Consider the following 25,562-nt stretch of genomic DNA (forward strand, 5'->3'; position numbering starts at 1 on the left):
CAAGGGTTTTGCCACCAAGTGCTAAGTCATTTTTTGCGAAGAGATCAAATACTTATTTCACTTATTAAAAGGCAAATCAATTATAACTTTTTTGAAATGCGTTTTTTTTTGGATATTTTTGTTGTTATTCTGTCTCTCACTGTTAAAATAAACCTACCATTAAAATTATAGACTGATCATTTCTTTGTCAGTGGGGCAAACCTACAAAATCAGTAGGGGATCAAATACTTCTTTCCCTCACTGTATTTAAAAGAAAGGTATTGTGCTTTGTGTTGTGAATAGATTATAACAGCAGGAGCTCAAGCAGGCAATTCACAGCATAGCATTAAATCAACAGTTTTCAAATCCATCCTCTACCGTGCCAATTGCAGGCTGCATATGTTAAACATATTATTTACTATATATAACATCTCCTTGATTATAATAGATAAAATAAACAATAAAACTCCATTCCCAGTAAGGAACGTCAATTACAGCCTTTAACAAGATTAGACAAGCTTTACTTCCTCCTGTGATAGAGATAAAAGTGCAGCTGTATGTCTCGGCACACCAGGGACAGCATGCCTTTTTTTTTTTTTTTTTTCCAGAACATACCATTCATTACAGACGTGTTTAATAAACAGCCATGTCTCGCTCTGTGTTATATAGAGGTCTAAAGAATGTAAACAAGACAAGGGAAGGAGTATGAGATTTCCATCATCACCGCCGCCGCTACTCAACGCAAGCCACGACTCTTCATTGTCTGACAACTCCGCATTACACGGAATAGGCCCCCAAGACTGCTCACACGCTACGATCGTTCTTACAGTTCTCATTTCTGAAGTCTATAGAGACACAATACCTAACAAAAAGTACAAAATTGATGGATTTCTATATGCCAAAAAAAGCAACAACAAAAAAAAAAAACTCCTCACATATTACAGTCTGCTCATATCTATTCCACATTCCAATAAAGTGGATTTAGCACCAAAAATATTTTTGTATGCCAATGAGGACCTTGCTGTAAATCACCTACTTGACACCTATGACGTATTTCTCCTGTGCCGTTTATAAATGGCATTGAAGAAAAAGACTTTTACCTACAATACAGTAATAGGGATGTGGCTAAAAACCAATTGAACCACTTAAAGTGGAGTTCTACCCAAAAATGAAACTTCCGCTTTAACCACTTGCCGACAGGGCCCTAGCCAAAAGACGGCTACAGCGCAGTCGGCTTATTCTGGGTGGGTGTCCGTGGGACGTCCTCACAGAAAGTTGCTCCCACACGCCCCCTGGGGCACGCACCTGGGAACATCCATGACCGCCGGGTCCTCTGGAATCACGGATCACAGTAAATAGCCGCTGATAGCAGCCGTTTACCACGTGATCGTTCCGTCAAATGACGGAACTAACACTTGTAAACAAACCGGCGTCACGTCATGAAGCCGGTTGCTCCCTCCCCTCTCTGTACCGATCGGTACAGTGCAAGGGGAGAGGGGGAGAGATTGCAGCAGCAGCGCTGTGGGCTGGGTGAGTAGTGCCCACAGCGCTGCTCTGTGCTAATAATCTGCAACACTGTGCAATACTCTGCCAATACCGTGCCAATACTCTGCCAATACCGTGCCAATACTCTGCCAATACTCTGCCAATACTGTGCAATACCGTGCCAATACTGTGCCAATACTGTGCCAATACCGTGCCAATACTGTGCAAGAATTTTTTTTTTTTATTATTGAATTTTCAGTCTTTTTTGACTTCTAGCGCAAAAAATAAAAAAACCCAGGGGTGATTAAATACCACCAAAAGAAAGCTCTATTTGTGTGAAAAAAAAAAGGACAAAAATTTCATATGGGTACAGTATTACATGACTGAGTAATTGTCATTCAAAGTGTGAGAGCACCGAAAGCTGAAAATTGGTCTGGTTAGGAAGGGGGATTAAGTGCCCAGTGGTCAAGTGGTTAAGGGAGGTGACCCCCTGACATGCCACATTTGGCATGTCATTTTTTTTTGAGGGGGGGTCCAGTACCCTCTTTTTAGAGGGTTCCAGCTCCCACTTCCTCCCGGCACACCGCGGCACCAGAAGGGAGATGACCTCTCCCCCCCTCCCTCTCGGCAATCAACTGGGGCACGTCACAGGTCCCAGATAATTGCCCGGCCAGTCACGGTGCGCGACACGGCTCGTGCATGTGCAGTGGGTGCCCGGCTGTGAAGCCGCACTGCCAGGCACCCACAGAGCCAGGCATAGCCAGTCATTTAACATTTCCCGTCGGAATATCTGATCGTGTGTACGGGGCTATAGGATAACATAGAGGGGAGTTTATGGGCTGTTAAAAAAAAACAAAAAACGCCCAAACTCCCACAAACGGCCGTTTATGAGCTTCAGTGTGCATGGAGACTAATGGTCGGTCACCTCAGTCTACATCTTCCTTCCATGATCTATGGCAGGCATGTCCAAAGTCCGGCCCGCGGGCCAATCGCGGCCCGCGGTCCGGTTTCGGACGGCCCGCCTGGTAATTTTGACATATATATCTTTTGTGGCCCCCAACGAATCCCCGAGCGCCGGGGGCCATAAAAGATAGATATGCTGGCTGCCTTGGAGGGGGCGGGACAAGCGCCGTACAGGATACAGGAGAATTTCCTGTTTACACGGCGTCCTGTGTAAAAGGAAGTCCCGTCTCCTGCGCTGCCATTGGACAATTGTTTTGTCCATCATAGGAGGCGGGACTTTCAATTAAAGAGGCCGCCGTGTAAACAGGAATTTCTCCTGTATATCTGTTGGCGCTCGTCCCGCCCCCTCCCTGTCTCCTCCAAGGCTGCAGATGGACATGAATCAGGCTGCACTGACAGCAATGGTGAGTCTGCATTCATGTCAATGTGGTGGGGGCTGCCGTATTTATGTCAATGTGGTGGGGGCTGCATTCATGTGAATGTGGGGGCTGCATTCATGTGAATGTGGTGGGGGCTGCATTCATGTGAATGTGGTGGGGGCTGCATTCATGTGAATGTGGTGGGGGCTGCATTCATGTGAATGTGGTGGGGGCTGCATTCATGTCAATACGGTGGGGGCTGCATTCATGTCAATACGGTGGGGGCTGCATTCATGTCAATACGGTGGGGGCTGCATTCATGTCAATACGGTGGGGGCTGCATTCATGTCAATACGGTGGGGGCTGCATTCATGTGAATGTGGTGGGGGCTGCATTCATGTCAATACGGTGGGGGCTGCATTCATGTCAATACGGTGGGGGCTGCATTCATGTCAATACGGTGGGGGCTGCATTCATGTCAATACGGTGGGGGCTGCATTCATGTCAATACGGTGGGGGCTGCATTCATGTGAATGTGGTGGGGGCTGCATTCATGTCAATACGGTGGGGGCTGCATTCATGTCAATACGGTGGGGGCTGCATTCATGTCAATACGGTGGGGGCTGCATTCATGTCAATACGGTGGGGGCTGCATTCATGTCAATACGGTGGGGGCTGCATTCATGTGAATGTGGTGGGGGCTGCATTCATGTCAATACGGTGGGGGCTGCATTCATGTCAATACGGTGGGGGCTGCATTCATGTCAATACGGTGGGGGCTGCATTCATGTCAATACGGTGGGGGCTGCATTCATGTTAATGTGGTGGGGGCTGCATTCATGTTAATGTGGTGGGGGCTGCATTCATGTCAATACGGTGGGGGCTGCATTCATGTCAATACAGTGGGGGCCACATTCATGGCAATGGAGTGGGGGCCGCAGATGGGCACTGATTAGGCTGCATTGATGGGCACTGACCCTTATTTTGCTTCACAGTTCTTTATTTAAAATTTAAGATTTTTTTTCCTGAAACTTCATTTTTAAAGTGAAGGTGCGTGTTATAAGCAGATTAAATCCGGTATATCCAAATAACACGCCCAAGCTCATCTATTCACCACACACAGCACAAAGGCAAGAGAATTCTTGTTGGGCCGTGTATTAGTGCTCGGATGGACACACTTAGACCAAATTTTAATGGTTTAAGAATGTCAGGCAAAATGGTCGGCCCTCAAGCATGTTCTATTCATCAAATCTGGCCCTCTTGGAAAAAAGATTGGACACCCCTGATCTATGGTCTCTGAAGAAGCAGGAGGAGCTTTCTATATGGCGAGGTGACAGGAAGAGCCTCAGGGCAGAACAAACAATATGGATTCCTAGCACAGAGATTAAGCCTCACATTGTACAGCAGAACATGACAGCGGCAGACACGGGATCTCCCGCTGCATGTTGGGCCAGCAGTAAATACTTGGCATTCCTGCACAGATCGTGTGCGCGGCCTCTCGTGTTTGCTGCACATCCGCTTCCAGTGTCAGGGGTGCCAAGTCAACATCCACATTGAAGGAGTGAGGACTGAGGGACCGCACAGCTGTGTTTCCTCTGCCTGAGAACACAAGAGACGTTTACTAAAACGTTGAAGCAATTTTCTTGTTGCAATTTGTTTTTTGTAAAGCAGATTTGAGTAATTTGCAGTTCCTGTTACAATGTTCTTCTATTAATTTGCATCCCCTTAAAGTGGTTGTAAACCTCAGACATGAAATATGAACAAAGCATATCCCTCTATAGTGTGTACTAGTCCCAATCCAGAGCACCAAGTGTCATTTCTGTCTGCTGCTTCGTTCCTCTGCTATCAGCATGAATAATCACGGACAAGTTTTTCTGACACCAAGAGAAAAAAGGTGACAGGGGAGGCATCTCCAGCAGATTGACAGCCTTAGCCCTGTTCATGTGTGCTGTGTGAAGGGGGGGGGGGGGTGTGTCCTTTCCCTCCAATCAGCTCTCAGAGCTCTCCTCACTGATGTGTCTTCAGCTTTCCACCCCCTGCTTTTCAGAGCCAAGAGGTCCTGTGTAAAATTCTGCACTTTGAATGAATGTAGGGGAAAGACGGCTGTAGATAAAAAGTTACAACTTATGTAGCAGAGGTATGGGTTTGGTATTTATTCCCCCATCATACTTACCTAGGTGGATGCAGAGTGTAACTTCTGTAGAACTATAGGCAACTCTTCCCCCCCCCCCCCATTTTGGATAGAGCAAGGGAGGGTTATAACCCCTGTCAGATTTTCACATCTGTGTTCCATTGTGGAGATCTGCCTTCACTTCCTGTCCTATAGCCAAAACAGGAAGTGAGGGGAAGCTGTTATAGGACTATGGACTAAAACTGGGATGCCATTAAAGGTCATGTAAAAGCAGGTGTCCCAATACTTTTGGTGATATAGTGTATGTGTGAATGGGAGTTAGGGACCTTAGATTGTAAGCTCCTTGAGGGCAGGGACTGATGTGAATGTAACAAAACAACATAAAAAATGTAATATAACAATGTAAAGCACTTTGTAAATTGACAGCCCTATACAAGTACCTGTAATAAATAATAAATACATTTCTGAGTACATATGACGCAAAGCTCTAGTGTATGAACGCGGCAGGGGATGCCAGACAAGAGAGCAAACAATTACACAGCTGTCAGCATCCATGATGGACAAGCAGTAATTAGTTCCCCGTCACCCCGACCTCTGCAATCTTTCCAATTAAAGAGCCCATCTTAGGCGTGCGCCCCCCCCCCCCATGATTGTGGCCACCCTGGAAAATCGATGATATGAAATGTCATCTGTACACTCCTCCGTGGCATGGCCTGGTCACATCCCCATCTCTGGCCTTGTGAAAGTTGGGATTAGATTTTTTGTTTTCCCTTTTTATAAAAACCTTTGCAGTGGTGACCTCCTACTGACTTCATACCCAGCAAGCCCAGATACACACAGAGGACTGACAGAGAACGAGCTGAACGGGAAAATTAAAAAAAAACAGTAAAAACGCTGAAAGACAGAAAAAAAAAATGCTTTCAACGCATTATGATTGTCATTACTTACAGCTAATTCAATTACTTTCCTGCGTACACAATCCTCGCCCCTCCAATACTAAAATATTTTCTCTAGGTGTCAAACCTCACCCCACTGATGCATGCCTGAGCTAAGCCTTAAAATGTATATCAAGGCAAAATTTAATAACATTTAAAAAAAAAAAAAAAAAATACACAACGAAAAAAAAAGGGGCCCATTTAGACCTAGTAGGTTGCATTAACCTGCATTTTTTGCGTTGCATTAAGACAGCGCTTTCAAAAGGAATACGCAACCTACCAAAAAACAGGAGATGTAGGGCTGCAACTAACGATTATTTTCATAAATCGATTAGTTGGCCAATTATTGTTTCGATTAATCGGTTAATAACCTTAAAAAAGTGTGGTGTATAATTTAGTTAATATATAAAGTTTAAAAAAAAGGCAATTTATTCTTAAATCTCTATGCAGTGGTAAATAAATATAAATAACCAACTATATGGTTGGGGAGCAAAATATCTAATCCACTCTGAGAATAACAAACAGAAGAGATATACTGTATATACTCGAGTACAAGCCGACCAGAATAGAAGCCGAGGCACCTAATTTTACCACAAAAAACTGGGAAAAACTTATTGACTCGAGTATAAGCCTAGGGTGAGAAATGCGCAGCTACTGTAAGGCCCCTTTCACACTGGGGCGGGGGCAACGTCGGCGGTAAAGCGCCGCTATTGTTAGCGGCGCTTTACCGTCGGTGTTCGGCCGCTAGTGGGGCGGTTTTAACCCCCCACTAGCGGCCAAGAAAGGGTTAAAAACCACCGCAAAGCGCCTCTGGAGAGGCGCTTTGCCGGTGGTATAGCCACGCTGTCCCATTGATTTCAATGGGCAGGAGCGGGGAAGGAGCAGTGAATACACCGCTCCTTCCCCGCTCCAAAGATGCTGCTGGCAGGACTTTTTTTTCCCGTTCTGCCAGCGCACCGATCCAGTGTGAAAGCCCTCTGGGCTTTCACACTGGATACAAAGCAGCGGCACTTTCGGGTCGGTTTGCAGGCGATATTATTAGCACAATAGCGCCTGCAAACCGCCCGTGTGAAAGGGCCCTAAGTGGAAAAGAGGGTCAACAATGCCCATTTGCAGCCTCACTGTGCCCATTTGCAGCCTCACTGTGCCCATTTGCAGCCATAGGTCCCCCGAACTTCAAACTTGGTAGTTAAGGGTTCCTAGATGCCCCCTAGCTGCAGCCAAAATTTGGGGGCTCTGGACCCAAAGGGTCCCGAAATGACATTGCTGCAGATGGAAACAGTTGACCGACTTTGGGGCCCCGTATCTCGGGGCCACTTGGTGCTAGGAACCCCAAATTTGGTGTGCAAACCCAGCAGAACTAGCACTACAACATATAGTTCCTAGCACACAGTGGCCCCAAGATACAGGGCCCCAAAGTCGGTTTGGAAAATGTCAAGCACTTTTCTGCAGCAGAGAATGACATTTTCCGAACCGACTTTGGGGCCCTGTATCTCGGAGCCACTTGGTGCTAGGAAACCCAGCTTTGGATGTGTTGTAGTTTTAGTTCCACTGGGTTTGCACACTAAATTCGGGGTTCTTAGCACCAAGTGGCCCCGAAATACCGGGTCCCAAAGTCGGTTCGGAAATGTTCTCTGCTGCAGAAAAGTGCTTGACTCGAGTATAAGCCAGGGGGGCATTTTCAGCACAAAAAAAATGTGCTGAAAAACTCGACTTATACTTGAGTATATACGGTATCCCTTTAGGAGCTGGGATCAACTTTTATTTGATTTGACAGCGTTGTCAATTTTATAGTGGAAGGTGGTGGTATCTAAATTTTTGCTATACAGTATATTGAGAAGCTTTTTTTATCTTTTGTATTATTCGGTAACAATAAACTTCTCAATATATAGCAAAGATTTAGATACCACCTTCCACCATAAAATTGACAACGTTGTCAAATCAACTATAAAGTACTGTTTAATTTGACAACGTTGTCCATTTTATGGACTACGCTACTAAAATCGGTTAATTTGACGAGGTTGTCAAATTAACTAAAACTTTTTTAGTTGTTTTGACAGTGTTGTTAATTTTTATGGTGGAAGGGTGGTGGTATCTAAATTTTTGCTATACATTGAGAAGTTTTTTTTAATCTCTTGGATTTATTTGGTAACATTAAAGTTTTGAATTTTTATCACACTTGGGTAATGCCCAAAACTTCTTTGCGAGATCGTTCTTTACCTACTGGTTTTACTATTTGCCAGTTTTGGTGGGAACCTGGTGCAGCACATTCTCCAGAAAAGGCATATCAGAGCACTCCTTCTGTCTCGTTATCCATGCCAACAAGACCGCCGAGAGCTTGAAGGTACTATTTGGGTATATCCCTGCTTCAATACTGACCAAAAATGTATGTGAATGGTTGAATGTAGAGGAACGACTTGTGTCCTGAGGTTTGTCTCATACCAGGGTGTTCTCTAAAAACGCGTGCTTGGTCTTGCTAAGGGTACAGTCTTATCTTTGAGTGCCCTGACTGCCCTCATTACTCAATCTGTAGTAATGATTTTTTTTTCCCTTCATTTGGCATGTCTAATGGTGCCAAAAGACACTCGCTGAAGCTATTAACTTAGACCGGACCAAAATAAAACGCAAAGCAGAGAGGACATGTCATGCATTCTGTAAATTGTGTGATTTGAGAATCGATTAAAACTGACGGGCCCCCCGTGTTTCCTTTTCATTGCAACACTGGCAGCTGTTAAATTTACCGACCTTTTCCTTTCCTGAACACTGTGAGCGATCGGTACCAATCGCTCACTGTGTTCATTCATCACTGAAGCATCGTTTACGCAGCTTACGCCAGTAACCCTACTGCGCCGCCCCTCTCTCCTACTGGTCCGGCGACAGGGGAAGGAGGAGGGAGGAGAAGGGAGCCCCAGCCGTGACAGCAATACCCGCGGCTGAGGCTCCCGAAAGTGGGGAAAGCATACCTGTGAATTCAATATCATCCATCTTTGTATGTTTATGTTATTATTGTACAATAAAAAGTTTGTAACCCCAAAAAAAAAAAAAATCAATATCATCCATCTTTGTATCTTTATATTATTATTGTACAATAAAAAGTTTGTAAAAAAAATTTAAAAAAATAAATTACATGTATTGTGTGCTGCAGCACTTAAAACAAGCTAAACAAACTTACAATGGCAATGCTCCAAACACAAGGACGCGGCGGTGTGATGTCAGTGCACAGGCCCCTCCCAATGCGTTTTGTGCACACGCACGTTATCAAGGTAGACGCCTCCAGCTGATGTCAGTGACTAATCCCTTAAACTGCCAGCCAGAAAAAAATGTTAAACTGGATATTTTCAAGCCGCCATATTAAGGAAGGGCCGCATAACCGGAAATACCAATATCGCCATTTTTTTTTTATTGAAAATGTATACTTTATTTTGCAAGAAAATATACAAAAAAACAACCAATATCGCCATTTTGAAATAGGTCCGATGCATTACTAATCAGAGCCTGGGTAAAAGACTAGCAAATTACGACCCAAAGCCCGGAAATAGCGGCACCATCATATTAATGGAGAACACAAGTGGCGGGCAAAGAATGAAACAAACGTGTAAATATAAATCCACGATATAAAAGAATCCATCCGTAGTGGCTAATATTGCCTGCTCATTTTTTTTTTTTTTTTTTAATTAATTAATTACCTTTAGTTCCACTTTAAATAGTTAAAAGTAGTATAGTTTAAATCAGGGGTCTCAAACAGGTGGCCCTCCAGCTGCTGTTAAACTACAAGTCCCACTGTGCCTCTGCCTGTGGGTGTCATGCTTTTAACTGTCGGCCTTGCAATGCCTCATGGGACTTGTAGTTTTGCAACAGCTGGAGGGCCACCAGTTTGAGACCCCTGGTTTAAATAGTTGAATCTAGTGATCCTAAAGCGACACACAGCAAGAGCTCGGCCGGCAGGAAAGACAGGAGGAAATGCCACTGACAGTTTCTGGAGCTTGCTTAAAACGAACTGTTCTTCCAAAATAAAGCAGAAAAGGGGGGGCCGGGAGGCAGGAATTCACTGTTGGAAACGGCCCTTACCTCATATCTTCCAGAAGATCGCATTCCGCCTGGTGCTTGGCTTGCAGCTTTGTCATCTGTTCAGCCTGAATGTTCTTCAGCTCTTGTGTAACTTTCACCTGAAACCAATTGGAGAATGCATATTATTAAAAATGTGTCCCCATGCCTGCACTCCTCATCGAGACACAGGAGCTGACGCTCTCTCCTTCAGAGAGGTGACAAAAGCATCCACACCACCCAAATACTGGCTGTGATACTAACCACAGCTCAACGCCAAGGAAGAGATGAAGAAAAAGAACACCAGGGAATGTAAGAAATATTAATATAACTGATGACGCATGATGAACCTAATAACATCTGGGTCTTATGACTACCACTAGACTAATAGAGACATATATATATGCAATACAAGTCACATGAATTATTACTAAACTAAGAATAATAATAATAATACAGGTCGTATGACCACTACTAGATAGATTTAGATACACAGGTCATATGACTAGGACTTAACCAATCTAGAAACAATTTAATATAGGTTCTATTACTACCACTAGATTGATATAGGAACATTTTAAAACTCAGCAAACGTTGTGTGTGTGAGAACAGTATAGAAGGTACTGAGCCCTGCACAGCATTGCAACTGCCATCAGTGCGTTGTCTCCTACATTGTTTGCATCCCAGCCCCAGGTCCGTATAGAGGAGCGGACCTACTGCTTTGGGGCTGAAGTAAACTAACCACATTTGCGCTGATATTATCGCATTTGTGTCGGCGCGATCTGTGAATCCCCCTGCCATAGCAGAAGATGGGTTTTGTAGTCTTCCCATTTAGAGATCTCAATGAACTGATGATGCAGCTATGCAGGAGGAGCCACACACAGCAGTGCTAAATTAGAGACGAGCCACGGAGCCTGGGCCCAGAGTGTCGAGCCACGGAGCCTGGGCCCAGAGTGTCGAGCCACGGAGCCTGGGCCCAGAGTGTCGAGCCACGGAGCCTGGGCCCAGAGTGTCGAGCCACGGAGCCTGGGCCCAGAGTGTCGAGCCACGGAGCCTGGGCCCAGAGTGTCGAGCCACGGAGCCTGGGCCCAGAGTGTCGAGCCACGGAGCCTGGGCCCAGAGCGTCGAGCCACGGAGCCTGGGCCCAGAGCGTCGAGCCACGGAGCCTGGACCCAGAGCGTCGAGCCACGGAGCCTGGGCCCAGAGCGTCGAGCCACGGAGCCTGGGCCCAGAGCGTCGAGCCACGGAGCCTGAGCCCAGAATGTCGAGCCACGGAGCCTGAGCCCAGAATGTCGAGCCACGGAGCCTGAGCCCAGAATGTCGAGCCACGGAGCCTGGGCCCAGAATGTCGAGCCACGGAGCCTGGGCCCAGAATGTTGAGCCAAGGAGCCGGGTCCAAAGTCGAGCCAAGGAGCAATCTGACAGCTGGGCTAACAATCAAGTACTCATAATTGGTGGTGCACCGTAATGAAAATTCTGGTGCCGAAACCGAAAATTCAGAATGCACTTGGCAAAAACATAAATTGACAGCTTAAAAGAAAAAAAAAAAAAATAATAAATAATAATAATAATAATAAATAATTGTATTATATTCAACTTTATTAATATCATTAACTTAAATGAATATGAATTTATTGTCGGCACCTTTTGAAGTTAAAAATCCCGCCTGTTGCATTTTTGGTGCATATTTGGTCAGTTAAAAAAAAAAACGCACCAAAAATGCACCTCCTCATTGAAAAAGCAGCTAGAAAGCATCAAAAATGCACCGTGCTGTGTTTCTGATGCATTTTTTGAGTCACATGACCTATGGAAAACACACCATAAGCAGGTAAAATCACAGGATGTTTTCAGCAGCCATTATTGGCACCTTTTTTTTTCCTTTTTTCATATTTTCAGCTGATAAATTTCAGCGGCCGAAATTTTCGATGCATCAATACTCATAATGAAGGTGCTGTCAGAATAAAAAAACAAGAAAGTTCAATAATTTTTTCATTAATTACTCTTCAGTTTTTTGTTTTTTTTTATATAGTTTTACTCTTAATCAGCAGTCCAAATTGTCATTCATCAGACCAGAGCTCAGGCAGGAGACAGGACAGCCTCTGTCAATATTCATTACTAAAGTCAGCAGACATGTAATGCACAGAAACAGATTTCAGTGCCGAGTTAAACAAGGAAGAGACAGAAAGATTCATAACAGAATAACTGTTAAAAAAAATCTCATCATTAATTAGTATGTACTGCTTGGGATTTTCCACTGCTGATAATTAGGCAACCGTAGTACCAATGACTGTAATCAGCTTTAATCCTTAATAAGGCACAGACACTGCAAAGTATAGGGACAAGGAATTCTACATTTTCTCTGACTTTAATTCAGTGCATGTTTGTTCCCAGTCTGTGGCACTAAAGCATAGAAACCATAGACAGCCAGGCAGCTAGCATTTTCAGATGGAGGCAGTTCCTGCAGTCCTCAAATTGTGCTTTAAAACACATTTATTTTGCATGTAGGCAGAAAAGCGCAGGAAGGTGGCTCTGCCATTTAAATCTTGGTCTGGAACACTCTCTGCCCTTGAGCCAAATGTTTTGAGCACCTGGGAAATGTGCCAAAATACTTTTTAAAAAAAAGGTAAAAGGCGAGTGCGATTCAGAAGTGCAACTGGGAAGGCGCTCTAATCCCTCTTATCTCCGGGATCAAGCGGAGAGCCGATGTTTTGCAAGACTTCACAGCGAAAAAAGGAGAATGTCGTCAACGTACCTCACCCTGGCTGATGTCATTGCATGCAGGAGGATCAAAGGACAGCGACCACTGCAGTGCTAATAACACACACACAGGGAAGGATGTGAACGAATGAGACACTTCAATCGCCCAGGATCATTTGATGAAGCTCTACAAGGAGAAGGGTTTAAAGAGAACCTGTCTAATACACAGGCTGCCATTCCACTGAAGACAATACTGGTTAGTGCTGGTCGTGTGGCTCAAACGAACAATGCCACCAAAGAATTCTGTGACCAGTCAAATATGAACTCTAGGATTTAATTGTTTAGGATCAGCATAACAGATAGGAGGATAGACCTTCCAGAAGGTTTGGCAATTTTCTTTAATGACAGATTGGTCGGTCTACCCAAAACATAATCTATCACATTCGCGATATTCCCTCTGCATGCTGTCACTGCTGACCTCTCATTCCTGGAAATGCTAGCTGCCATGTTAATCAGACTTCAATATTTTTGTACTCGCTGGCCATAATAAGCATGCAGTCAGTGAAGTCACAACGTTGTGGACTATGCCTTTAATGAGCAAACAGCATCTTTTGCAATGAACGACGTTTGTGCGGCTCCCTGCAAATCTTCCCCAACATCCCGCTGACGTCACCCAGGTACAAAGACCGCAGACACGCCACCGTCTTACATACTCAGAAGATACGGAGGCAGCACATGGAGTTAAAGAATGTATTAAAGGGCACCTGTACTGCAAAAAAAACATAGGGTACCATTTCTGAATAGCAGGTCAAAATGCTAACTGCCTGGCTGTCCAGCTATCATTACGAGCTGCTGACCTGGAAATAGCGCACTGTGACAGTTATAGTGGTTGTAAACCCCAATGCCCCGTACACACGATCGGAATTTCCGTCCGAAAAACCTTGGATGGTTTTTACAACGGAATTCCGCTCAAGCTTGCCTTGCGCGGTCACACGAAAGTTCGGTGAAAGTTCGACCGTCAAGAACGCGGTGACGTACAACACTACGACGAGCCAAGAAAATGAAGTTCAATGCTTCCGAGCGTGCGTCGAATTGTTTCCGAGCGTGCGTAGGAATTTTGCGCATCGGAATTGGTACAGACGAACGGAATTTCCAATAGGAACTTTTTCCGCCGTAAAAATAAGAGAACCAGCTCTCAATCTTTTGCTGGCGGATGTACCGCCAGCAAAAGTCCGATGGAGCATACACATGGTCGGAATTTCCAACCAAAAGCTTAGATCGGACTTTTGCTGGCGGAATTTGTAAGGGGCATTAGGCTGGGTTCACACCTATGCGGATCGGATGTGCGTTTCTCCGCATCCAATTCGCATGACAGGGGATTGTGACCGGCTCTCTATGGAGCCGGTTCACATATCTCCATTGCGGCTGCGTCTTTGGCTCCATTTCAGGACTGAATTCAGGCAAAAATTTGCCCCCCCCCCCCCCCGATTCGTCGCTGTAACGGAGCTCACAGCTATGAGTAAGCGCTCGAGTTAGAGTGCGAAACGCGTCAGCTGTGTCTGTACTATCTGCCTGATTGTCCTGTATTTTTGATGATCCAAGTTTTACAATAAAGAAGATTTTTCAACTTTATCCGGTGTGCGGCATCCAGATTTTCCTGTTTCAAACCTTGCTTCAATTTGCATTTAGCCAGCACCTGGGACTCCCCTCCTCTGAAGGATTTACTAATACACACCTGGAAGCAGGTCTACCTGAGCGGTGATTCATTTTCTCGGTAATACACATGGCCGGACTTTACTATAAATCCCAATGAAGAGATCACATGCTTGCAAGCCATCAAGTTGCAGGAGGAGTTTTATGTAGTGATACACCAAAATTTCGGCCGACGAAAATAGAGTTTTCAGCGTTGTGCCAAAAGAAAAAAAAAAAAAAAAAAAGGATGGCTGCTGAAAATACCTGCGATTTTGCCTTGCTTATAGTGCGTTTTTCATGGGTCATGTGACGCAAAAAACGCATCAAAAATGCAACACAGGTGAATTTTTGATGCATTCTTGCTACGCTTTTAATGCATTTCAATGGGGTGGTACATTTTTGGTGCGTTTTTTTTTTTTTTTTTTTTTTTACTGACCAAAAATTCAGCAAGCACGATTTTTAACACTGCTATAAAAAGGTGCGGACAATAAGGCCTCATGCACACTGGACATTATACAAACGCCTGTCGCATTAGCTGTAGCTGTAGAATGAGTTTTGCAGCGTTTTTGCAGTAGCGTTTCTTTTAGCTTTTTTTTTTTTTTTTTTTTTTATTTCTATTTTTTTTTTTTAGCAAAAACTATACTCCCAACAAAGGCTTATGGCTCAAAAACGTTGATATAGCTGCATTTTTCATTTTTTTTAAAATTTTTTATCTTTGCGTTTTTCTGCTTTTATCAGGGTTAGAGCGTTTTACAAGCTAAAATAGAGAACTCCTCTACTGGGGAGTTTATTGGCTGTAGAAAAAAAAAAAAAAAAAAAAGTCTGGGGCACACTAGCGTTTTTTTAAGCTCCTAGAAGATTAGTATTTTTTTTTTTTTTTGTTCCGCTCCTAGAAGCTAAACAGTGTTCTCCTCTGTGTCCATGCACACTACTTTAGGCTATTAGCATATTTCGAGCTTCAGCATCCAGAAAAAAAAATAAAAAATAGTTTTTGTAGAGTTTCTTGGAGAGTTCTTTTTTTCCAGCAGAAACGCTCCTAAACGCTACTAATAATAATTTTTTTTCCTTTTACTGCAAAAATGTTAATAAAAGGCTAACGCTCTTAAAAGGCTGCTAAAATGCTACTACAAAAAGTTATTACCAGCGTTTTTCTCCATGGGGGGGGGGGCAGTGCGAAGAACAAATGATGTCACGGACACCTCCAGGAAATGGTCAGAAAGCCAAGGCAAGAACATTTTATTTGTCAGCTTTAATTTTTCTTTTTTTGTGGGGCCGTCTGCAAAGGGGGGCTTTGAATTTTAATGGAAGACCCATTCACACCACGCGCTCCACTGAGATGCATTAATAATAGGTGATGCATTAACCGCTTGCCGACCGGCTCACGCCGATATACGTCGGCAGAAGGCCATGTACAGGCAGATTAACGTACCTGTACGTTGCCCTTTAAAAAGCGGTTTGCGGGCGCCCGCGTGCCCGCCGTGAGTGTGATCGCGGGTCCCGCGGACCCGATGTCTGCGGGGATACCCGCGATCGTCTCACGGAGAGGAAGAACGGGGAAATGCTGATGTAAGCAAGCATCTCCTTGTTCTGCCTAATGACACTGATCACCGCTCCCTGTAATCGGGAGCGGTGATCAGTGTTGTGTCACACATAGCCACGCCCCCCTACAGTTAGAATCACTCCCTAGGACACACTTAACCCGTTCACTGCCCCCTAGTGGTTAACCCCTTCCCTGCCAGTCACATTTACACAGTAATCAATGCATTTTTAATTGAACTGATTGCTGTATAAAATGTGAATGGTCCCAAAATCGCGCCAAAAGAGTCCAGATCTGTCCGCCATAATGTCGCAGTCACAATAAAAATTGCTGATCGCCGTCATTACTAGTAAAAAAAAAAAAAAAAAAAAAAAAAAAAAAATTATTAATAAAATGCCATAAAACTATCCCCTATTTTGTAGACGCTATAACTTTTGCACAAACCAATCAATAAACGATTATTGCGATTTTTTTTTCCCAAAATTATGAAGAAGAATACGTATCGGCCTAAACTGAGGACTTTTATATATTTTTGGGGATATTTATTATAGCAAAAAGTAAAAAAATAATGTGTTTTTTTTTTTTTCAAAATCGTCGCTACGTTTTTGTTTATATCGCAAAAAATAAAAACCGCAGGAGGTGATCAAATACCACTAAAAGAAATCTCTATTTGTGGGGAAAAAAAAAAAAAAAAAAAAGGACATCAATTTTGTTTAGAAGTCACGACGCACGACCGCGCAATTGTCAGTTAAAGCGACGCAGTGCTGAATCGCAAAAAGTGCTCCGGTCTTTGGGCAGCCAAATGGTCCGGGGCTTAAGTGGTTAAGACCGCTCATAAATTGGCAGCCAAAGTACCGCGACGGATAAAACAACATGCATGAATCCCTTTATTATTTTTTTTATTTTTTTTTTAAAGCATACGTTATTTGCATTGTGCTCTACTGTACAACACACAGGTGTGTCCTTCACAATGAACGGCCTCTGCAACGCATGCCACCAATTGCCCCAAGTGTGAACAGCCCCCCCCCCCCCCCAGGACCACTTTAGGACGCCGACCACCTTTCCCTCATAAAAAGATGACCACTAGAGGAGGGCTTAACATATGTGAATATAAAAACACCAAACTTAAAATATGAAACAGCAAAAAAAAAAAAAAAAAAGTCAGAAGGTCACAAAAAAAAAAAAAATAAAAAAAAGATATTCAGGTAAATGTTACAAACATCATTTACAATGTAAAGTTCCAGAAGATCTGCTCTATATTATCCTCAGCCTCAGAAGAAGTTACAAGTAAGCAGCACATAGCTGCGGGTGATTTTCAGGAGCTTCCAGAGACACGTGGGATTTATGTAATAGAGTATCAGTGAGTCACAGATCTCCCCCCCCCCCCCTTCTGAACACACACACTGTGCTGACTGTGCAGCCTGCAGAGAGGAGGGGTGCGCACTGTGCGCGCTGTCAGTGTCACACGCTGAACCAGACCTGCAGGTAGAGACGGTACAATGACAGAGCTCAGAAAGTCACAGCTAAAAATATACAAATTGCCATGGCTACAAGGTGTCCACGCCTCTGTCTCCGGAAATGTCTTCAAAAGACAAAACAATTTGAAAAAAAATAAAAATAAAATTGTAACAACAACAAAAAGTTAGACCCAAACCTCACTATTCACTGGCAGAATATCGGCTTATTCTTGAATAAAACGTGAGCCAGGACCGTAAACCCACGCCACCCCACCCCGCCCCGGCTCCTGCTGCACTTATACTATATTACCAAAAGTATTGAGGCGCCTGCCTTTACACACATTATTTTCAATGGTATCCCAGTCTTAGTGTGTGGGGTTCAATATTGAGTTGGCCCACCCATTGCAGCTATAACAGCTTCAACTCTTGGAAGGCTGTCCACAAGGTTTAGGAGTGTGTCTATGGGAATGTTTGACCATTCTTCCAGAATTGCATTTGTGAGGTCAGGCACTGATGTTGGATGAGAAGGCCTGGCTCGCAATCTCCGCTCTAATTCATCCCAAAGGCGTTCTATCAGGTTGAGGTCAGGACAGTCAAGTTCCTCCACCCCAAACTCTCTCATCCATGTCTTTATGGACCTTGATTTGTGACGCGGACCACGTTTCTGTGCGGTTCAGGTGTGAACCAGCCCGTAATTTATCACTCTCATCTCTTTTACATTTATTGATTGAGGGAGAGCAAACAGTAAAGCTGATCAGTGTACTCTGAGGGTAAAGAGGTCTCCCCGCTGTCAGGATACAAAAGGAGGAGTCTCCATACACCTCGAATGTGTGGATGGGAGAAATCAAGTCATTTACTGTATTTATCGGCGTATAAAACACGCACATTCATTTTAAGAGGGAATTTTATATAAGGAACTTTGAAGCAAAATAAGGGTCAATGCCCATCTGCAGCCTCACCATTGCCATCAATGCAGCCGCCTCACCATTGCCATCAATGCAGCCGCCTCACCACTGCCATCAATGCAGCCGCCTCACCACTGCCATCAATGCAGCCGCCTCACCACTGCCATCAATGCAGCCGCCTCACCACTGCCATCAATGCAGCCGCCTCACCACTGCCATCAATGCAGCCGCCTCACCACTGCCATCAATGCAGCCGCCTCACCACTGCCATCAATGCAGCCGCCTCACCACTGCCATCAATGCAGCCGCCTCACCACTGCCATCAATGCAGCCGCCTCACCACTGCCATCAATGCAGCCGCCTCACCACTGCCATCAATGCAGCCGCCTCACCACTGCCATCAATGCAGCCGCCTCACCACTGCCATCAATGCAGCCGCCTCACCACTGCCATCAATGCAGCCGCCTCACCACTGCCATCAATGCAGCCGCCTCACCATTGCCATCAATGCAGCCGCCTCAACATTGCCATCAATGCAGCCGCCTCAACATTGCCTTCAATGCAGCCGCCTCAACATTGCCTTCAATGCAGCCGCCTCAACATTGCCTTCAATGCAGCCGCCTCAACATTGCCTTCAATGCAGCCGCCTCAACATTGCCTTCAATGCAGCCGCCTCACCACTGCCATCAATGCAGCCGCCTCACCATTGCCATCAATGCAGCCGCCTCACCACTGCCATCAATGCAGCCGCCTCACCACTGCCATCAATGCAGCCGCCTCAACATTGCCTTCAATGCAGCCTGATCGAAGCCCATCTGCAGCCTAGTAGGGACAGGGAGGGGGGCGGGATGAGCGCCGACAGATTACATACAGTGAGAATCTCATATGATAGATAGAACAGTGGTCCAATGGCGGTCCAGGAGACGGGACTTCATATTACAGAGCACACACTATTTGCACCTGATTTTCAGTGTGCGTGTTATACGCCAATAGATACAGTATTTTTATTTTTTGCTTAACCTCTATGGGCTGCCTAAGGCTTCTTTCAGACTTACCACCCTCTGAAAAAAGATCCCTGGTGGATCGCCCTTCAGAAGGTAATAAAGCAGTGGCTGACATTGAGGATGCTGGGGGGGGGGGTTGGGGGCTGCAGCTCAGCTGCCTGTTTTTACCACCATCCATCTGAAGAAGCCCTAAGACTATAGAATGCCCTGGGCACAAGTGTAATGAAAAGGAAAAGAAGGAAATTAACCCTCAGAGGTTTTCCAGCATGCTGGTCCCCAGTAGAAGATTCCACCTACCTTACGGGTCTCCAGCCAGAACATATTTAATGAGACACGCGGAGAACAGCAGCCTGACAGTCCTCACACACACAGCCGATCTCCTACCAGACCATCACAATGAAGAACAGACAGGCAGCAAAAGACATATATGTGTTCACAATGCTTGGAAGTGCAGAAATCCTCTATAAGAAAGCTGCACAATAGAAGCCATTGTACAAAAGATGAGCAACAAATACAAAAAAATCCCAAAATATTCGCTTTCATGAATAAGAGAAGTTCCTTAAAAAAAAAAAGAAACTGCTGAGTTCTACTTCTTTTCAATACCCATTCCCCCTTAAATAAATCCCCATTCCCCCTTAAAGTGGTTGTAAACCCTTGTTTTTTTTCACCTTAACCACTTCAGCCCCGGACGAATCCCCCCCCCCCCCCCCTGACCAGAGCACTTTTTGCGATTCGGCACGGCGTCGCTTTAATGGACAATTGCGCGGTCGTACGACGGTTGCACCCAAACAAAATCGAAGTCCTTTTTTTTCCCCCCCACAAATAGAGCTTTCCTTTGGTGGTATTTGATCACCTCTGCGGTTGTTATTTTTTGCGCTATAAACAAAAAAAGAGCGACAATTTTGAAAAAAAAAACAAAAAAAAAAAAATAATATTTTTTACTTTTTGCTTACCCCCCCCCCCCCCCAAAAAAATAAAAAAAATATTATACACACATACATACACACACACATACATATATATATATAATTTCTTTCTCAGTTTAGGCCGATATGTATTTTTCTACATATTTTTGGTAAAAAAAAAAATAAAAAAATCACAGTAAGAGTATATGGATTGGTTTACACAAAAGTTATAGCGTCTACAAAATAGGGGATAGATTTATGGCATTTTTATTATGATTATTTTTTTTTTTTTTTTATTAGAAATGGCGGCGATCTGCGATTTTTATCGTGACTGCGACATTATAGTGAACACTTTTGACACTATTTTGGGGCCATTGTCATTTACAGAGCAATCAGTGCTATAAAAATGCACTGATTACTGTGTAAATGACACTGGCAGGGAAGGGGTTAAAACACTAGGGGGCGATCAAGGGGTTAAGTGTGTCCTAGGGAGTGATTCTAACTGTGGGGGGGATGAACTAACACTGACATGACAGCGATCACTGCTCCTGATGACAGGGAGAAGTGATCTTTGTCATGTCATTAGGCAGAACGGGGGAAATGCCTTGTTTACATCTCCCCATTCTGTCGCTCCGTGACACAATCGGGGGACACCGGCGGACATCAAGTCCGTGGGACTCGCGGGCACGGAGTACACGGGGGGCGCACACAATGGCGTGTCTTAAAAGGGGACGTACAGGTACGCCCATTTGCGCAGCCGTGCCTTTGTGCCGACGTATAACGTTGTGCGTTGGTCGGCAAGCGGTTAATGCATCCTATGCATGAAGGTGAAAAAACACCTGGCAGTCACCGTCCCCCCAACGCCCCGTTTTACTTACCTGAGCCCCTTCATCTCTTCAGTGTGGATGCGCTGTACCTCTCTTCACAGGGCCCCGGCTTTTGATTGGATAGCTTGATAGCAGCACAGCCATTGGCTCCCGCTGCTCTCAACCAAATCCATTGATGCGGGCGCCGGGAGGGGGGGGGGGGGCGGGTCCGAGTCCGGCATTCATGTCTGCTGATGCAAATGCTGGACTCGGGAGCGCGAGGTAACCCCCTCGGGAGAGCGCTTCTGCTAGGGGGGTTTAACTGATGCGGGGAGGAGCCACGAGAGCCACCGAGGGACCCCAGAAGAGGATGTTCGGGGGCCACTCTGTGCAAAACGAGCTGCACAGTGGAGGCAAGTATGATATGTTCGTTTATTTTTTTTATAGAAAAATAAAAAACGATCCTTTACAATCACTTTAAATAAAAGGACGAGATGTGGAAAAAAAAAATCTTCATCACTGATGGCCGTATACACACACAATGGGGGTTATTTACGAAAAGGCAAATCTACTTTGCACTACAAGTGCAGTCGCTGTAGATCTGAGGGGGACATGCAAGGAAAATAAAAAAAAAACAGCATTTTAGCTTGCACACGATTGGATGATAAAATCAGCAGAGCTTCCCCTCATTCAGATCTTCCCCTCAGATCTACAGCGACTGCACTGCCAAGTGCACTTGTAGTGCAAAGTGGATTTGCCTTTTCGTAAATAACCCCCATTGCGTCTAAAAATCACATTCCGTATATGAAATCATTTTCTTAATCTCCGTCTTGTGACATTTTTTTTCTACATTTACATGCCGTCGTGTTTTACACTCACCGGCCACTTTAATAGGTACACCTGTTCAATTGCTCAGGACCAAAAAAGTGCTAATCAGCCAATCACAAGACAGCAACTCAATGCATTTAGGAATCTAGACGTGGTGAAGACAGCTTGCTGAAATTCAAACCGAGCATCAGAATGGGGAAGAAATAGGGATTTAAGTGACTTTGAACGTGGCATGGTGGTCTGAGTATTTCAAAAATATTTCAAAAACTGCTGATCTACTGGGAGTGCCTTAAATCTGCATAGGCAGTATTTTTTTTTTTTTTTTTTTTTCGGTAAAGGTGAACTATTTTATTTAACCACGTGAAGCGGAGCTCCACCCAAAAGTGGAACATCCACCTATCCGATTCCTCCCCCCTCCGGTGCCACATATGGCACCTTTCGGGGGGAGGGGGAGAGGGGGGAGCGGGTACCTGTTTTTGATAGGTACCCTGACCCCACTTCCATCGCACCTAGCGAAGACACATCACAAGTCCGACCTCCTCCTCCTCCTCCTTCTCCTTCTCCCCCTGCTGCCGGGCCAGTAAGAGAGCGCATGTGCAGTAGGGACCCCACATCACTGCCGGGTTCCCTTACCATCAATAGCGGCAGCAGCAGCACCCGACAGCCGATGGAAACAATTGGCTGCGGTGCCGACATCGCTGGACTCCAGGACAGGCAAGTGTCCTATTATTAAAATGTCAGCAGCTGCAGTATGAGTAGCTGCTGACTTTTAATTTTTGGAGGGGGTTGGGCGGAAAAATGCTTTAAGGTCCGCCATATAGCAGTTTTACTGCTACAGGGCGGCACCTCTGCACTGGATCATGTATATATATTATCCACAGCTGGGCGCCCACAGTGACAATGCCGGCACCGCAGAGAGGAGGGGGGGGGGGGGGGGGGGGGACGAACGGGGCTTCGTACGCCCGCATCGCTGGACCCTAAGACAGGTGAGCGTCCGATTAATAGAAGTCAGCAGCTACACTTTTAGTAGTTGCCGACTTTTATAATGGGTGGAACTCCGCTTTAGCTTGTTTCTTTGACTCGACAACACAGCTCTGAATTCCTAAGCATGGGGTGTCAGCCCTGCCCACTTCCTTTCTGATGGGTTACAAAGATTACAGACTTCTCCTTGTGCACAGGCAGAGAGTACAGACAGTCATATGCTCACAAGATTTCTGGCAGGATCACAAGGTATTTTTTATAACAAAACTCCTTCAAATGGTACAATATTTACTGGATCCAGAAAGGGAAAACAAGACAAGTTCAATATTATAGCTTACTGTACATACACTTTAAGGGGGGGGAGGGTGGAAGTGATTACTCCTAATTATTCAAGATGTTATCTGTCCACTGTGAGCAAAATCAAGACCTACGGAAGATAAAACTCATCATTGACAATACACAAGAAGGATCACTGCGCCTGACATAAGAACAGGAAGAGAAGAGATACCGAGAATTACACCCGGCGTACAGAACAAGGAAAGTGGTCCTGTGCAGAGCCCATACATACAGAATTAGAACAGACACTGAGAATTACACCCAGCATACAGGACATGAGAAAAAAAAAAAAACAGAATGAGATCCATGGAGTGGTACTGTGCAGTCAAATAAACAAATACAGTGCCTTGAAAAAGTATTCATACCCCTTGAAATTCTCCACATTTTGTCATGTTACAACTAAAAACTTGAATGTATTTTATTGGGATTTTATGTGATAGGCCAACACAAAGTGGCACATAATTGTGAAGTGTTAGGAAAATGATAAATGGTTTTTAAAACATTACAAATAAATATCTAAAAAAAAAGTGTGGCGTACATTTGTATTCAGCCCCCTTTACTCTGATACCCCTAACTAAAATCTAGTGGAACCAATTGCCTTCAGAAGTCACCTAGTTAGTAAATAGAGTCCCCCTGTGTGTAATTTAATCTCAGTATAAATACAGCTGTTCTGTGAAGCCCTCAGGTTTGTTAGAGAACCTAACAAACAGCATCATGAAGGCCAAGGAACACACCAGACAGGTCAGGGATATAGTTGTGGAGGAGTTTAAAGCAGGGTTAGGTTATAAAAAAATATATCCCAAGCTTTGAATATCTCACGGAGCACTGTTCAATCCATCATCCGAAAATGGAAAGAGTATGGCACAACTGGAAACCAACCAAGACATGGCCGTCCACCTAAACTGACAGGCCGGGCAAGGAGAGCATTAATCAGAGAAGCAGCCAAGAGTCCCATGGTAAGTCTGGAGGAGCTGCAGAGATCCACAGCTCAGGTGGGAGAATCTGTCCACAGGACAACTATTAGTTGTGCACTCCACAAATCTGGCCTTTATGGAAGAGTGACAAGAAGAAAGTTGAAAATTGTTGAAAGAAAGCTGTAAGAAGTCCCTTTTGCGAGAATCCATGTGGGGGACACAACAAACATGTGGAAGAAGGTGCTCTGGTCAGATGAGACCAAAATTTTACTTTTTGGCCTAAAAGCAAAACGCTATGTGTGGCGGTAAACTAACACTGCACATCACCCTGAACACACCATCCCCACCGTGAAACATGGTGGTGGAAGCATCATGTTATGGGGATGCTTTTCTTCACCAGGGACAGGGAAGCTGGTCAGAGTTGATGGGAAGATGGATGGAGCCAAATACAGGGCAATCTTAGAAGAAAACCTGTTAGAGTCTGCAAAAGACTTGAGACCGGGGCGGAGGTTCACCTTCCAGCAGGACAAAGACCCTAAACATACAACCAGAGCTACAATGGAATAGTTTAGATCAAATCATATTCATGCGTTAAAATGGCCCAGTCACAGTCCAGACCTAAATCCAATTGAGAATCTGTGGCAAGACTTGAAAATTGCTGTTCATACATGCTCTCCATCCAATCTGACAGAGCTGAGCTTTTTTGCAAGAACGAATGGGCAAAAATTTCACTCTCTAGATGTACAAAGCTGGTGGAGACATCCCCAAAAAGACTTGCAGCTGTAAATTGCAGTGAAAGGGGGCTCTACAAAGTATTGACTCAGGGGGGCTGAACACAAATGTACCCCACACTTTTCAGATATTTATTTGTAAAAAATTTTAAAAAACATTTATCATTTTCCATCCACTTCAAAATGATGTGCCACTTTGTGTTGGTCCATCACATAAAATCCCAATAAAATACATTTACGTTTTTGGTTGTAACATAACAAAATGTGGAAAAGCACATGGGATATTGGAAGCGAGCCTTTTCACATACACAGAATACAGTAATGAGAATGAAATCCACATTCCGAAGAAGGGAAGTGGTCATGTGCGATGTTCTTATATACAGGAATAGAGACAGATAAGGAAACAGAACGAGGGAATAGTGTTAAACATGAGACTGGGTGATCAGGGGGCACAAGATCTGTACGCTTCCCCTGAATCCTGAATATGAAACAAGCCAGGATAAGCCCCCCCCGCTGACCCTCCAGGATAAGCCAACGGCCCACCGCTGAACCCTCCAGGATAAGCCAACGGCCCACCGCTGAACCCTCCAGGATAAGCCAACGGCCCACCGCTGAACCCTCCAGGATAAGCCAACGGCCCACCGCTGAACCCTCCAAGATAAGCCAACGGCCCACCGCTGAACCCTCCAAGATAAGCCAACGGCCCACCGCTGAACCCTCCAAGATAAGCCAACGGCCCACCGCTGAACCCTCCAAGATAAGCCAACGGCCCACCGCTGAACCCTCCAGGATAAGCCAACGGCCCACCGCTGAACCCTCCAGGATAAGCCAACGGCCCACCGCTGAACCCTCCAGGATAAACCAACGGCCCAC

The 25,562-nt window shown here is 44.9% G+C and overlaps 1 protein-coding gene across 4 annotated transcripts in view; it reads right to left on the bottom strand.

The window, feature by feature from the left end:
- Positions 1–25,562, bottom strand: part of FCHSD2 (FCH and double SH3 domains 2) — a 375,255-nt gene that overhangs the window by 249,487 nt on the left and 100,206 nt on the right. For all 4 annotated transcript variants that reach the window (XM_073612907.1, XM_073612906.1, XM_073612905.1 and 1 more), the window contains one exon: positions 9,921–10,018. In XM_073612907.1, coding sequence (XP_073469008.1) covers positions 9,921–10,018 — 98 coding nt within the window. The remainder of the gene's footprint in view (positions 1–9,920; positions 10,019–25,562) is intronic.

The sequence above is a fragment of the Aquarana catesbeiana genome, linkage group LG02, assembly GCF_042186555.1.
Source record: "Aquarana catesbeiana isolate 2022-GZ linkage group LG02, ASM4218655v1, whole genome shotgun sequence".
NCBI lineage: Eukaryota > Metazoa > Chordata > Amphibia > Anura > Ranidae > Aquarana > Aquarana catesbeiana.